At 45.6% G+C, this 14,649-nt stretch overlaps 1 protein-coding gene across 1 annotated transcript; it reads right to left on the bottom strand.

Moving 5' to 3' along the window:
• Positions 1–1,585: 1,585 nt before the first annotated feature.
• On the bottom strand, positions 1,586–4,451 carry LOC120850496. The gene is made up of 2 exons (XM_040222992.3): positions 4,066–4,451; positions 1,586–2,916 (listed from the first exon to the last, which is right to left on the bottom strand). Exons 1-2 carry the CDS (start codon positions 4,449–4,451, stop codon positions 1,671–1,673), a joined length of 1,632 nt encoding a protein of 543 aa, XP_040078926.1. The 3' UTR covers positions 1,586–1,670.
• Between the last annotated feature and the right edge of the window lie 10,198 nt (positions 4,452–14,649).

The following is a 14,649-nucleotide window of genomic DNA, read 5'->3' as shown; positions in this document are numbered from 1 at the left end:
TCTGTTAGTTGTGTCATAGTACTATAACCGCGTCGAAAACCATGTTGGAAATCGCATAAAATATTGTTAGTATCGAGAAACTCTATTACATGCCTGTAGACTATATGTTCCAATAATTTGCATGAATGTGACGTTATAGAAATTGGTCTATAGTTTGACAGTGATTGTGAGTTGCCAGATTTGTATACGGGAATAATTTTTGCGAGTTTCCATGATGAAGGAACTGTGGCCGTTGACAGTGATTTCTGAAAAATAACCGTGAGATACCGACTGCACCATTGGGAGTACCTGACAATAAATGAATTAGGAATGTCATCAGGACCAGGACTTTTTTTAGTGTCTAACTTCAAAATCAGGTTTAGTACGCCCCGAACGTTCACATCTATGTCGTCAACCGCAGACTGCGAAACATGAGTAAAAGGAGGAACTTCGAAATTATCAACTGTAAATACTGACTGAAAGTACGTATTAAACGCTGTAGCGATTGTCAGCGCGTCCATAGTAGTTACGTCGTTAATTATAAACGAGTTTGAAATTGTGCTGCCTGGTAAAATAGATTTCCAGAATTTTCGAGGGTTGCATTTTATTAAGTTTTGTAAGGTAACACGGAAATAGAAGTCCTTCGCGGAATTAGTTTTTAGTCGGAGTTCCTCCTTAGCTTGAATAAACTGAGCAGACTTTACTGGGTCAGCGCAACGTTTTCCACTCCGCAGTCTGCCGACCCGTCGCGATAAATGTAATAATTCTCTTGTTATCCAAGGTTTGCCAATGTTACTTTTTTTAGTTTTGAGTGGCACAAATCGCTGGATACACGATTTAACCAAGTCTTCAAAAAATGTAATGAGTACATTCACGTCACTGGAGATACTAAGTTGTTCAAACACTTCAAAGGAATAGCTTAATGAGTCAATTATGGACACATCATCGGCACGGTTAAAATCAGGAAAAGTGTGGTAAACAAAACGTGTTTTAGGGACAGGATAAGCAACAGAAACAAAGACTGCCCTGTGATCTGATATACCGTCAACGACTTCACATTCAAAATGGTTTTCTAGAAGAGGTATACTAAGAAATACCAAATCTAAAACTGACGACTCTCTCGTGCTCTCCTGAACAATCTGTTTTAAACCAAATGACAAAGAAAAGTTCACTAACTCTCTAGATATTTGAACGTCAGGACCAGATAGCGACAAAGACGACCACTGGATGCCAGGTAAATTGAAATCACCCATTAATATTAAATTGGAAGAAGACAGGTTATGCTCGTACATAAAGTCACATAAAGCATGTAACTGATCAATGGGAGAGCCGGGAGGGCGGTAGACAACGCCAACAACTAAAGATATATTATCCACATTAAGTTTGCACCACACTGATTCAATCTGGGGAGGACCCTGTATAACTGAAAATTTAATATTGGACTTTAAAAAGAGTGCGACGCCACCGCCACGCCCGTACTTTCTATCACCTCTAACCACGCAGAAACCAGAGGGTGTAATTTCGGTGTCGTATATGCCATCATGTAACCATGTTTCAGTGACTCCAATAATGTGAGCAGAGTGGGAAGGAATTAGTGACAGAAAATCGGGGAACTTGTTTACTAAACTTCTGGCGTTAACATTCAAGACACAAAGATTTTCACTTAAACCGTCTTTTAAACCGCGGCCGAGTCAACGACCACCAGTAGATGGGGCGGTGGTAGTAGACTGGGCGGAGTAGTCGGAACACTTAACCAGAGTATTAGTTTTAACATCCCAATTATATCGCTCATTATTGATGAACACATGATCATATCGAAGGCGAACGGAGGAGCCACTGTCACGGAAAGAGGCCGTCGCTTCCCATATTTTCTTTCGAACAGAACGGACATGAACAGAGAAGTCTTCCGATATACGAATATCTGAACCCTTAAGCTTGAAAGAATTTTTCAATACTTCCATTTTTTCGCGAAAATCAAGGAGTTTCATAATGACAGGACGTGAACGATCGTCGTGTTTTCGACCTATTCTATGGCACCCTTCAATACGTGGGCAGTCAATAATCAGTTTATCCGAGAATATTTTTGATACGTTAGAGAGTAATGACTCACTAGTTTCGTCTGCGCTTTCGGTGAGGCCATATAAGATTAGATTATTTCTGCGCGAGCGGTTTTCCATGTCGTCATTCCTCGCGACGAGTCTGTCTACCACACCAGACAATGACTTAAGCTCTATAAGCAGATTGTCACAAGATGTACAAGGGACACTTGGCGTGACAGAAGGCGACTCGAGGGCAGCCACTCGTGCTTCAAGAGCGTCAAATCGGGAGTTAACTGACTGTTGGAATAATTTGATTTCAGCTATGTCCTGAGCCATCTTTTTCTGGCCAGCCAGCAATTCAGCAAACATATCCGAAACTGTGGGTTGTCTCTCGATATCTCTTCCGTCATTATCGCTCTCACCCGAATTAGCAGCCCTCGAGTCCTCTGTAACCGAAACTACGTTATCTTGTTTTGTTTTTTTGCTGTCTTTTTTTGGTGGTCCTGGATTCGTTTCAACGTCTCCACTAAGGAGAAGGCTATTGATGCAATACACCAGCTGAGAGCACAGGTCAACAAAACAACAAATACCGTGATCGTATCCATGTGGGCGAGGAAATAGCAGTAAAAAGCGATTATCGGACCGTACACAATGAGCGTTCTGAAGGTAACATACCTGCGAAAGAAGCAGACAGCGGTTGAGCATACTGTCCTCGCTGCTATCGCCTCGCCCACTGAAGAGGAAAGATGCCGGTGAAGCTTTTCTATCCTCGTTAACCGACGTCACAGAACTGGGCCTTTCAATGCTTGGACGATCCAGGAGGGCATCACCGACGGGGGTGACTTGCAGGTTCACGGTTTGTAGGCCGTTAAGGAAACCGTGAACATCCTCAATTCCGCTGGCAAGGAAGTCCGTGGACGAACAAGACGGGTCGACCACGCAGCATGGAACAGTTGACGAAGCAGGAAGCGCCGGCAGTAGCTGGTATCCGTGCGCCGCGGTAGCATTGTACACAGGAACAGCGAGGGACACGAAGAACTGCGAAAGAAGCAGACAGCGGTTGAGCATACTGTCCTCGCTGCTATCGCCTCGCCCACTGAAGAGGAAAGATGCCGGTGAAGCTTTTCTATCCTCGTTAACCGACGTCACAGAACTGGGCCTTTCAATGCTTGGACGATCCAGGAGGGCATCACCGACGGGGGTGACTTGCAGATTCACGGTTTGTAGGCCGTTAAGGAAACCGTGAACATCCTCAATTCCGCTGGCAAGGAAGTCCGTGGACGAACAAGACGGGTCGACCACGCAGCATGGAACAGTTGACGAAGCAGGAAGCGCCGGCAGTAGCTGGTATCCGTGCGCCGCGGTAGCATTGTACACAGGAACAGCGAGGGACACGAAGAACTGCGAAAGAAGCAGACAGCGGTTGAGCATACTGTCCTCGCTGCTATCGCCTCGCCCACTCTCTGGGTTTGGCTAGTCGACGCGGAGTTCTGCTCCGTGACCTGGATCGGCCCCTCGATCTTGATCTCGCGCCATGCGTCTCAAGTGGGGGGAACTCGGAGCTGCGCACGGTTGGGCTCTCGGCATTGGTAGTATCTGGTGGTGCGGCGGGTTTCGCCTTGGGTGGAGTGCGAAATAATTTCTTGCACTGCCTTGCTCCCGTTGGGTGACCCTCGCCACACATTCCACACGTGGGCACACATATGTGGCCTTGTTCGGGGTTGAGCGTACCGCAAGTACGACATCTCGTTGGGCCTGTTCTTGGACACAAATCAGCACGGTGTCCTACGTCACCGCAGTTCTCGCAGTACTCTCGTTTCTTCTTGTGAAGAAAGCATCGCGTTTCCACACAGCCATATCGTACCCAGAATGGAACGCGGCGACCCTGAAAGAGGATGATAACCTAGTTGGACTGACCCATTCTCCTCGCTTGTACGACGCTCGGGTTGCCGCAGTGTACCAAGCTCGTAGTGATTATGTCATCGGTGTCTTCCGCAGGAATGCCATGGACGACCCCTTGACGGTATCGTCTGGTGCTGCCACGTACCTTGCTACGGGGTACTGGCGACCGTCAACTTCAATGCCTTGGATAGAATTGAGTTTTCCCGCTCGAGTTTCGTCGGGCGTGCTGAAGATCAGCGTATTCTCCTGCTCGTTGTACCTAAAGATGTCGGTTCGAAATAGTGCGATGTCGTCTATTTCCGCCTCCTTGGAAACACTTCGTTGGAGAACTATGTGATTTACCGTTCGCAAATTCAATCCTCCCCTGAGTCGCAGAACTACCTTGATGTCGTCCTCCTTCAATCTAGTCGGCATTGGCTTCGAAGTCGAGCGAGGCCTATTTGCTACTTGGCACCAACCGTGAGGCTTAGCAGCGTTCTGGAGAGTTCTAGAGGCTTCTTGCCTCTTGCGTAACGCCTTTCGGACCGCCATTGTCCACCCAGCTCCCTTCGCATAGAAATCCTTCTCGGAGATATCTTCCCCCAAAACTACAGCTCGACCCAGGGAATACGTAGGATCACCGGTGGTTTCTCCTCGAGGTGCCGAAGTCTCCGACGCATTCGACGAGCGGTCAACTTCCATGCCGATCGACTTTTGCGATTTTCGACGTCCAGGGGTTGAATGTCGGCTTCGCTGACCACAGACGCTAAAAGTAAAGCACTGGCTAGCACATTTCCGCACAGAATTCAACAAAACCGGTGGAGCCCATTGAAGCCTGCCAGCAGCGGCGACCCGCTTCTTTTTGGCAGGGTCTATTCTGCCGGCAGCCGGCAGAATAATTTTTCCGAAATTCTACCGGCAGTCACCTCCGGCGCGTGTATCAGTGGGGAGCTCGTTAACATAGCCCCCCCCCCCCGCTCCCCCTCCTTTAGCGGCGACAGTCTGCGGCTGCTCATTAGAAATATATTGACCTATTTGGCCCACCAGTACCACCGCATCGCGGCGGCGTGCCGGCCGGCCCAAGCCCCGCTGTCCTCCATTCACCCACAAAAAGGAAGTGTTTCGTCAACAACATTCGTTTTTTTCTTTTTTTTGTGTTCTTTTTTCAGTGTTAATTCTAAAAGGGAGATGTCGTAAATATCGCCTAATACCTCAACAAAAAACAAAATTCCGAAGAAAAAAAAAACTTCCCTCGGGGGATTGAACTAATATTCTGCTATTTATGAAGCGCACATCTTACCCACTGAGCTAATCCACAGCTTTTTTTTTTCTCTTCAAAAGTGTTTATTTGCATGGCTATATACACGAGAACACTATGTACAGTCGGGAGCAAAAGTTTGCGGGGCACGGGAGCGCGTGCCGAAAGGCATCGCCGCGCCGTCCGACGGCGCGCCGCCGCATTAAGGAGCCACGCTTTGCGCATGCGCGCCTTTCGTGCTCGCCATCATGTCACTTTCGCTCGTTTCTTTCCGACTCACTCCTGATAAACAAAGTCGGCGCCCGGGGCGCGAGTAAACGCTTCGCTGGCTGTCATGCTGGGCGTCTGCATCAGCTGCCTCGGCCGCCGCGATCTGTGACGGAGCACGCGGGGTGGGATAACCAGGCGCTTTGTCACCCAGCGTGGCTGCTGAGGCAGCGCAAGATGACTCGAGGCATGACAGTCAGCGAAACGGCAACTTGCGCCCCTGGCGCCGACTCCGGTTATCAGGAATGAGTCGGACAGAAACGAGCGAAAAAGACATGACTGCCAGCACGAAGGGCGCGCATGCGCAAAGCGCGGCTTTTTAATGCGGCGGGGCGCCGTTGCACGGCGCGGCGATGCATTTCGGCACGCGCTGCCGTGCCCCGCAAACTTTTGCTCCCGACTGTACAATTTACATTATGTACAAAGCGTCAAAGACACAAAAGAATTGAACGGTTGTCAACCTATACAAGGAGAGTGTTACTAGAAATAATAGAAAGCTCGGAAATAGTGGAAACAAAGGATGTACAGCACACTTCAGTTTTCCTCTGCAGGGAGTTGGCAAAGAGGGCCCTAAACTGTTAAAATTCTGGTCTAGTGACACAGACTCATATGACGTCAGGTGAACGACTGATACTTTCAATGGCTTGTTTCCATTCTTCCCCGAAGGAAAATTCCATCAATGTAACACTGTTTGGCAGTCAATGTTTTCTAGTGGACCGCTGACTGTGCCTGACTGTACGTCAAGCATGTCTGATTGGACAACAAGTTACTCTGACCGACAGTCAAACTCCAGTCAGACCCCGCTTGTCGGCTTTCTGATGGTTTCCTGGTGGCAGTCGGCCGCCGCGAAATGCCATCAGGATGTCCTGGTGGTGATTCTGACTGTACATCGATTGTTTCTGACTGTACGTCAGAAAGCTTTGACGTGCAGACAGAAGTACGGTCAAAGGACGTAAAGTTCGTTCGGATACCACTATTTCGTCAAATCTATGAATACGAAAAGTAATCTATGCACGAGAAAACGATTTCGGGACGTGAGCCCATAAAACCGCTGACGTTAGAGATGTGACACGCAACCGACCGACAACCTTGATCAGAAGCCCGCCGAAGCCGCCGAGGCGTCGAACACGACACCACGACCTGTGACCACGACACTTCGCACTTCGCTTCGCCCATGTGGGCTTCGCCGAGCTTCCATGAACGATCGCTCTCGACTCGTTTTGTTTGCCCGCTTTCTCCAACCTGTCGATCCTGCCCCGGGCTCTACAATGTCTTACGTTTTAGTAGAATTTCTACTCGACAAGACCCAGCCTGTTGTGAGTTCCGACAATGTAAGGCACTTTAGCGGTGTAGTTGAAGACGACAAGGTGTACTACTGGGCCGGAGACGCTCCAACGAAAGGAGGATTCTACGACGCGAAACTACTGTGCATGGCAGGTGAGTAGAACTGAAGTACGGCGATTGATGTACGATTGCTTGGTTTAACTGCATATGCAGCCGAAGCACTTTTTAGAGCGATGCACTCATTGTCGGAACCTCTCGCTGCAATACTGAAATGCTCTTGACTCGGTCCGAGAGGTTTAGGCAAGAAAGTTTATATCTTTCTATCAGGTGTGCACGGTAAAAACGTTCCGTAAAAAAACGCAGCGCTTCTCATTAAAAGCTACGGAGAAGCGTCCGTAATCTGAAATATGATTGACTTGTCCGTAAATCTAAAGTTACGATTCTTTAAACAACTAAAATTGTTTGCGACAAGCTGGAAGTTGTTTTATTTGGTTTAGACTAATAGACAACGGTTCTCGCATTTTAAAGAATCATTTAGTGCACTGTCAATCAACTAATGATAAACGTTCCGAAACGAGGTGGCGCTAGTTACCGCTCAATTGAAAAGCACGAGGTGAGATTTTTGTCTAGTATAATCACACTGCCGCTATCTCTTCATCTACCCATCTCCGCTCGGTCGTTTTGCTGCCGTTACGGCCGTTACTGCCGCGCTTGTTTTGTCGAGGGGTAGAGGTGCTTGGTGGTTTTTGTGCGAGCTTTCCTTGTTGTTATCAAAACGGTGAGTTTGTTCTGCTCTTTTTATTAACATTGATTGGGGACTGTCATATATACTTTCGTATTTTTGACACTTCTTTCCTCGAAAGAAACGAAACCACGGATTTGCGTCGCTTGAAACTTTCGGGTTCAATGACTGTCGCTGCTATCTCAGTTCGTGTTTGACGTTCTTCTCAGAGTTGAAAGCTCAAGTCGGGTGCTCTTTTGAACCTTGTGTCATGTCGTGAGCTCGCTGGGACGCGCGGTTCGTCGTTTGTAGCGATTGGGAGGCTATTCGCGCGTGCTGGCTCGCAAGAGTTGCAGTAAAGCACGTGACAACCCATCGTCTGAGTGCGTGAGTGCGCTTTACGAGTTTCGCATCGTTGTTCGCGCTTCCTGTAGCCTTCTCATTTCGCCGAGGGGTCCATATCGTTTCGTCGAAATTCGTTTCGCGGCAGTACGTTTCGTGGACAACTTTTTATGGACACGTTTCGTCGACACGAACGTTTCATCGACACTCGTTACGCGAATTGCATGCTGCAGTGACGTTTCGCCACTCGTGTATCACTGAAGTGCGCGTAAACCCACACCCCCGCCTGCGTTCCCACCACTTCGCGGCGACAGTCTGCGGCTGCTCGTTACAAAAATGTTAACCCACCTAACCGACCCGTACAGGTCGCTTCGCGGCGACAGTCTCATGCAGCTTACCCCCCCCCCCCCCCCCCCCCCCGAAAAAAAAAAAAAAAAGAAGGTTAATTCGAGCTGTCGATGAAACGATCTGTCGAGGAAACGTCGTTCGATGAACTGATTCCCCATTGGTGTATCACCACTGCGTACTTCACGTTCACTGGTTGGTTAGCAGTCATAATGCAGCCGATGAATTTCTCATTTCACAGAATGCACTTGTGTCACTGTACGCTGATTCCCCCCAACCAGATGGTCTAAGATCATCGTATTGATATTCATTTTTATGCTCATAATATTCTATGTGTATATTAAAGCAATATACCTCCGCTCAATACTTGCACGGCGCCACTCAGGAGGGCGCGTAATACCACTGTTCCACGGACTGCAAAATTGTGTGCATTAATCTTGGCTCCTCAGTCAGACTGTTTGTAAGGAACATAGCCATGGTTCCTGCAGTTTCAAATTGTCTGAGATGCAAGCTCATATTTTTTTCAGGAGGCGTCTTCAACGACAATTGCTTCCTTGTCACTGAGCATTGGCCAATGTTTAAAGAGCCTATGCCATTTTTGAAGGCGGTATGCGTCTTGTTTGGAGCTTTTTACGTGTTGAATTTACCTATTCAATGGAAGCCTTGGCCACTCTCGAGTTTATGCAAATGTGAGAAAATCTTGAAATGCGTCAAGTCCACAGGATGTGTCATAGAATGACATAATCTAGATTACCCTATCATTTATCGTGCCGTAGCGCCCTTTTTCACAACTCGCACAAACATTTGAGTTGTACTAATTTTACAAAGAATTACGCTGCTGCATATTTATAATGAATTGATAACGTGGGAACACTGGTTGTCATTAGGCTGTAACTTTCAAGGCAGGGAAGCATGGTTATCTTGTATAGACCAGCACGCAGCACTGACGTCGCACAGCTGCGGTGGCGCTGTCGGCGGCACAGCGCAGACGCTTCACTTTACGCGAATTTGGTTTTTGCGCACGCACAGTGCTCACACCTGGTCTGGCCAACGCGGGCTTGCTTATAAACATGGTGTCGGTCTATAGAATGTGTGCTTGTTCAGCAGTCATTCAGGTTTAACATGTTCCAACACTACCATAGTCTGACTTGATAGTAGAAAATAAATGGCTTCACCTTCACCAGGCTGAGTATGCTTGAAGCAGGCATGGCATTAATGTTAGATGATGCAATATATCCTCCTAGACCAATCTTCCAAATCAACCTGGAGAAGGGCTTGAAGAAAATGGGAGGAGTGAAGCGAACGACGGCCCAGCTCAAGATTTTAGCGATGCTGAAGGGCTTCACATGAAGTCTCCACAGAAATCCCTTGAACCTGTATGTTTTTTTATGGTAAGTGCAAATTTGAATTCCTAGACATCTAGCATGTACCTAAGAGGAAGACAACTCTAATGTGACTGATGCCAATCTTTTGAGAAGCGTAACAAAGGGCTTTGTGAGTATTCAGAACTTTCAAATATCGAAGCGAATGATGTCATATTTTGTTTATACTTTCATCGGATAGGACGGTTCGGCAGTTGTACGAATTTTCAATCTGAGAATGCTCCAGGACACACCATCGTAAAAAAGCAACTGAAACGACTCACAAAAGCCCACACAGAAGTCTGGGAACTGTATGCAAATAAAACTTATTTCAACTCGTTTATTTAAAACGGGAAGGCATCCTGTAATTGTAACCACAGATGGTTGATCTGTAAAATGTTTGAGCCCCCAGAGCCAATACATGATTTGCTGCGGTATGCTGCTGTGAACCGGTGATGCGAGTGCTACAGTGTCAAGGCAGATGTGGGCGACATGATATGGTATTCATATCCCGTGTTATTAGGAGTCTGCGTCTGTTTAATTACAGCAACCGGCATCCTGCCACTTTACAAATTATCTCCTTGCAACTTTTTTGCCCCTTGCTCTCGCGCAAAATAATTATTCGTTTGATATTTAAATGTATTATTATTAGAGGGGGGGTGCAACGATTTTATGATTAAGAGAATTTGCATCTCGTAATTTTTATGTTTTTTATCACGTCCCGGAGGATACAGAAAACATCTCCTTCATTAAGAATGTTGCGATTCCGCTGCATAATCGCAAAACAAAAGCTAAGCTTTTTCCCCCACTTGCAGCCGCAAGTGGCAGCCGAAGGAACTACGGCTAGAAGATTACGTGCCCTCGCTCGGCTCCAAGCTGCAGCATAACGCCCGCTAATGTCAGCAGAGAGAGGGAGAGGAAGCGTCCTCCGAGATAGCACACGGGAACCTACACGGCACTCCGAATGACGTCACTAGGAGTGCGACCAGGTATGACCCTGAAGACTGGGAGTGAGTTGAGGGGTGCCCGAAATGCCAATAGCTGTCTTTTTTTTTACGCAACAACTAGGACGCGCAGGCGAAATCGGTTTCCTGTTCTTTACTTCAGAAGTGTCGGAGAGCAACCTCCACAAATTTTTGACCGAAGTCCGGAAATCGTTGCACCCCCCTTTAAATAGTAACTTTTAAGCTTTGAACTAAGTGAAGCCTCATGGTTCTTTCTTTTTGTTTTATAGAGGTTTTTCAAAGCACAAGTCGGCCGGTCTGCCAGCCACCTGCAGCCATGCTTGCACTGCATGATTACTTAGCATGTCCAGTGCCAACTGCTATTTAAGCTGCTCTAACCTGATTAAATTGACAGTCTGACAATCTTGTGTCTTGTTTTTCAGAAAATACAGTGTGCACCTCAAGACGTCGAGCTATGTTTGAGGACTTAACCATTTGAACCAGTTGAATTACGGAGTCAACTTCTCTTTTGTATTTTCTTTATGGTAAGTCTCCAGTCTGAGTTCTTACAGAATGAGCATGTCCCTGAGGGGGAGGCAACGCTCAAGTAGCTGATGTCACTTTTTCGGCAACTGTTGTAGCAATATCAGCCACATCTAACATGTTGCCCCTAAAGCCCCAGTTTGAACATGTATCAAGCCTTTTTCTAATGCATATTTTAGCAGATTATGAGTTAACATCAAAATGTAACTGCATGGTTTATTCTTGTTTTGTAGAGGTTTTTCAGGGCACAAGTTGGCTGATCTCTTGCAGCCTCCTGCAGCCATGCTTGGACTGCAGGGTTACTTTGCATGTCCAGTGCCAACTACGGTTTAAGCTACTCTCACTTGCTTTAACTGGCATTCTGACAGTCTTGTGTATGTCTTGTTTTGACATTTCGACATACGAAATGTCGAGCAGCGTTTTATGATTTAACTATTTGAACAAGTCGAGTTACGGAGTCAACTTCGCTGGTGTATTTTCATGGTAAGTAAAAAGTGAGTTATTACAGATCGAGCACGACTCTGAGAGGGAGACAACGCTGATCCAGCTGGTGTCACTTCCGACAAGTTTTGTAGTAGTGTCCGTCGCATGTAACATTGTTTTGACCCCAACTGGTGTTACTATTCACTATAGCTAGATTCAAACCTAATATGCTAAATTCATTTGAATCTAGTTACTATAGCTAAATTCAAACATACTAGGTCACCTGCTGCTGGCTTTTTGTAGCCGATGAACTTGCCACGTTTGAATCGCAGGTAGTATTAAGTAGTGACACGTTGCAAGCAACATATTGATGTAACAATTGTTTTCTTGGTAACACTAACTGTCACACACTAAGTTTGTGGGAAGTAAGTTCTGTATCACGTTATTTTTACTGAATAAAAAAGTAGCAATGTTCTTTTGGAGTTAATTTTCTAATTACAGTTACATTGAGGAGCATGATGTGATGCATACCTTATATCTAGATTGTCATGGATAAACAATGACCAAAAAGATTATGCACTTCGGATTATGGATGACAAGTGCCAATGACAAAGCGCAGCTGGCAATGCAGAGAAAACACTGACAACAGATAAACAAGGAGAATATTTTTTCTCAACTCCCTCCAAAAGTTGTGCTTACAGTGAGGAGCAGTGGTGGAGAAAGGTAACCTCAGAGGCAATGGCTTTGTATATTGTTGAGGTTTTAACCAGGAACAAATCCTGTGCATGCAAGCCATTCCACCGAGTGTGCCAGTTGAAAGTTTGTTCAGCGATGGAAATGGATGTGCTTGCCTTCAGTAATGTAAAACTTTTGGATGAAAATTTAGAAAAGCAACTGCTGCTTCAGTATAAGATGTAATAACACTGATACCGGCACTTTGTGCAAAAAACCTGAGCATAGCCGGTTCCTAGTTTTCCTTGTTTATTTGTTTAATAAAATAAGTAAAGTAAGATAATGGAATTACCTCTTAGGAGCAACCAATATAGGCTACGTTTTTCTTAACTAGCTTAATTAGGTAGTCTTTTTATATAAAGTATCTTGCCCAAGGCGACAAATATTGTAAGGGTCTTCTAATCGCATAATTTTTTCGCTTAGTTTATGTCGATGCCTACAAGGTCTTGCTCTAAGATTTGAAATCTGTTTTCTTGTATATTCTAACACATTATAAGGTAACCTTTAAGTAAAGGGAACTGCATGGTTCTTAAGTCTTGTTTGTAGGAATTTCTTGGAGCACAAGTCAGCTGATTTCTGGCAGTCTCCTGTGGCCATTGTATTGCAGGATTACCTTGGATAGTTATAGCCAGCTACGATTTAAGCAACTCTCATTTGTATAGATTGTCATTCGTGTTTGTATTTTTTTTTCAGGAACTACATTTATAATTGTACAACGTGGAGCAGTCTTTGACGATTGGTCACTTTGAAAAAGTCATTTTGTGGAGTTGGCTGCACATGTTTTTTGCTGGCAAGTAAATAGTTCAGTTTTTAAAATCTAGCATGGTCTGAGAGAAAAGCAAACTTGATGTGACTGACAGCACCCTTCTGAAAACTGTTTAAACATTATTGATCACATCTAACCAGGGTTTTTCTCACAGTGGGTGGCAGTGGTTTCGCTGCCCACTAGTCCTGCTAGCTGCCCAATTCTTTGAAAAATGTCTTGTGGCCTTCATGTCTTGGCACAGAAATCGCTGTGCTCGGCGGACTTCTGTGCCAAGACATGCAGGTACAGGTCCCCACAACCCAAATTAATACGACTTGGTCGAGGTGCACGCTGAAGAAAGATGCAGCTGCTGCCTGTGTCCCCCTCCCCTCCACAGTCATAGTCGGATGCCTATTTGTCCACAATGTATGGAGAAAAATCTGTCTAACATTTATTCTATCCTAACTTGTACAGCTTCACTAGGTCAAAAGCCACAGTTATTAAGAAGGCCTTCCACAAGATTGGCTTTTTCCTCATCTGTGCAGATCCGATATGGTCTCTATAAATTAATTTTATGCGGTTGGCTTCACATATTTATTTCTTGTAGATATAAAATAACTGGTGTAATGAAAGTTTCATGGTACCTTTTTTTTAATGGGTTGCTCGTCTCGGCTTGACCTATTTTCACTTTAAATTCGACAGCATTTGTGGGCGAACCTTTTTGTCACTTTTCACCAGTCGGTTGGTCTGTTTTATGGTTTGTGTGACCGATTTGACTCTAGCACAGGCAACGGCAGAGGCACATGATGACAGCTTGGTTTGTATGAGCGCTCATGCAGAGAGAAAGCTTTTTAAAATCGTGCATGTGACCCTATGCTTTTGTCAGCTCCAAATCCAACTTGTAAATTGGAGTATATGGCATGCAGGTACACCAAAATGCATCGTTCGCACACATCGGAACAGTCTCTCAGAGAAAATTATGAAGAAGGGTCCGTCTTTCAACGGGCAACAAAAGAAATGCGCAGCCAGAATGCGCTGACGAGGTGGCCAAGCAAGCACCTTGAGTGGTAGGCACTTGGGGTAAAGGGAATGGCTAGATCACATTTTGGGGGTAATCAGGTGCACTAAGTGTGGAGCTTGCAAACAGACTTGCATGCCATATATAAATACTCTGTAAATTTTTACCACTCGCTCAACTCAAAAGCGTGTGCACAGGTGTGCTCAAACGTGGGTAGGATGGAGCTCCCAAATTGTAAGATTGGGGACTATGGACTAAGCTACTGCTTAGTCCCCAGTTTTTGATAGCAGTTTTAGTACACATGCACTCTTTCACCCGCTCAGTTCTGTGAAAACCTTCTGGGATATCTAAAGAGAAAATCAAGTTTCTATGTTCACACACTCTAAGCACTCAAGGCTGACCACCTGATTCGACAACGAGAAAGAGTGCAACTAGCCCTTCGTTCTAATGGGAGATTTTGAGTGGCTGCCCAAACTTATGAAAGTCTGGGATATGAGCTTAGCCAGTTTTACATAGACTCTTCTGCAACATCTCATGAACCTTAGAAATAAAGCATTACTCAAACTGAATCGAGTTTTCCGGTTGGTTCATCAGTTCTCAAGAAATGCTTCACATTATAAACCAAATCCCTATTGCAATTCCGGCCTTGCATTTTTTTCTAAGTTTCGAACGAATTTAGGCTTGAAGTGTATCGGTTTTGACTAAGGAACAGGAGAACAAGACCCTCAAGTCAAACATTGGTTTCAGATATCGGGTCACAGGATGAA

This window comes from Ixodes scapularis, unplaced genomic scaffold (assembly GCF_016920785.2).
Source record: "Ixodes scapularis isolate PalLabHiFi unplaced genomic scaffold, ASM1692078v2 PGA_scaffold12__126_contigs__length_90152505, whole genome shotgun sequence".
NCBI lineage: Eukaryota > Metazoa > Arthropoda > Arachnida > Ixodida > Ixodidae > Ixodes > Ixodes scapularis.
Note: the sequence above shows the minus strand (reverse complement) of the source record. Positions and strands in the feature narration are given on the sequence as shown.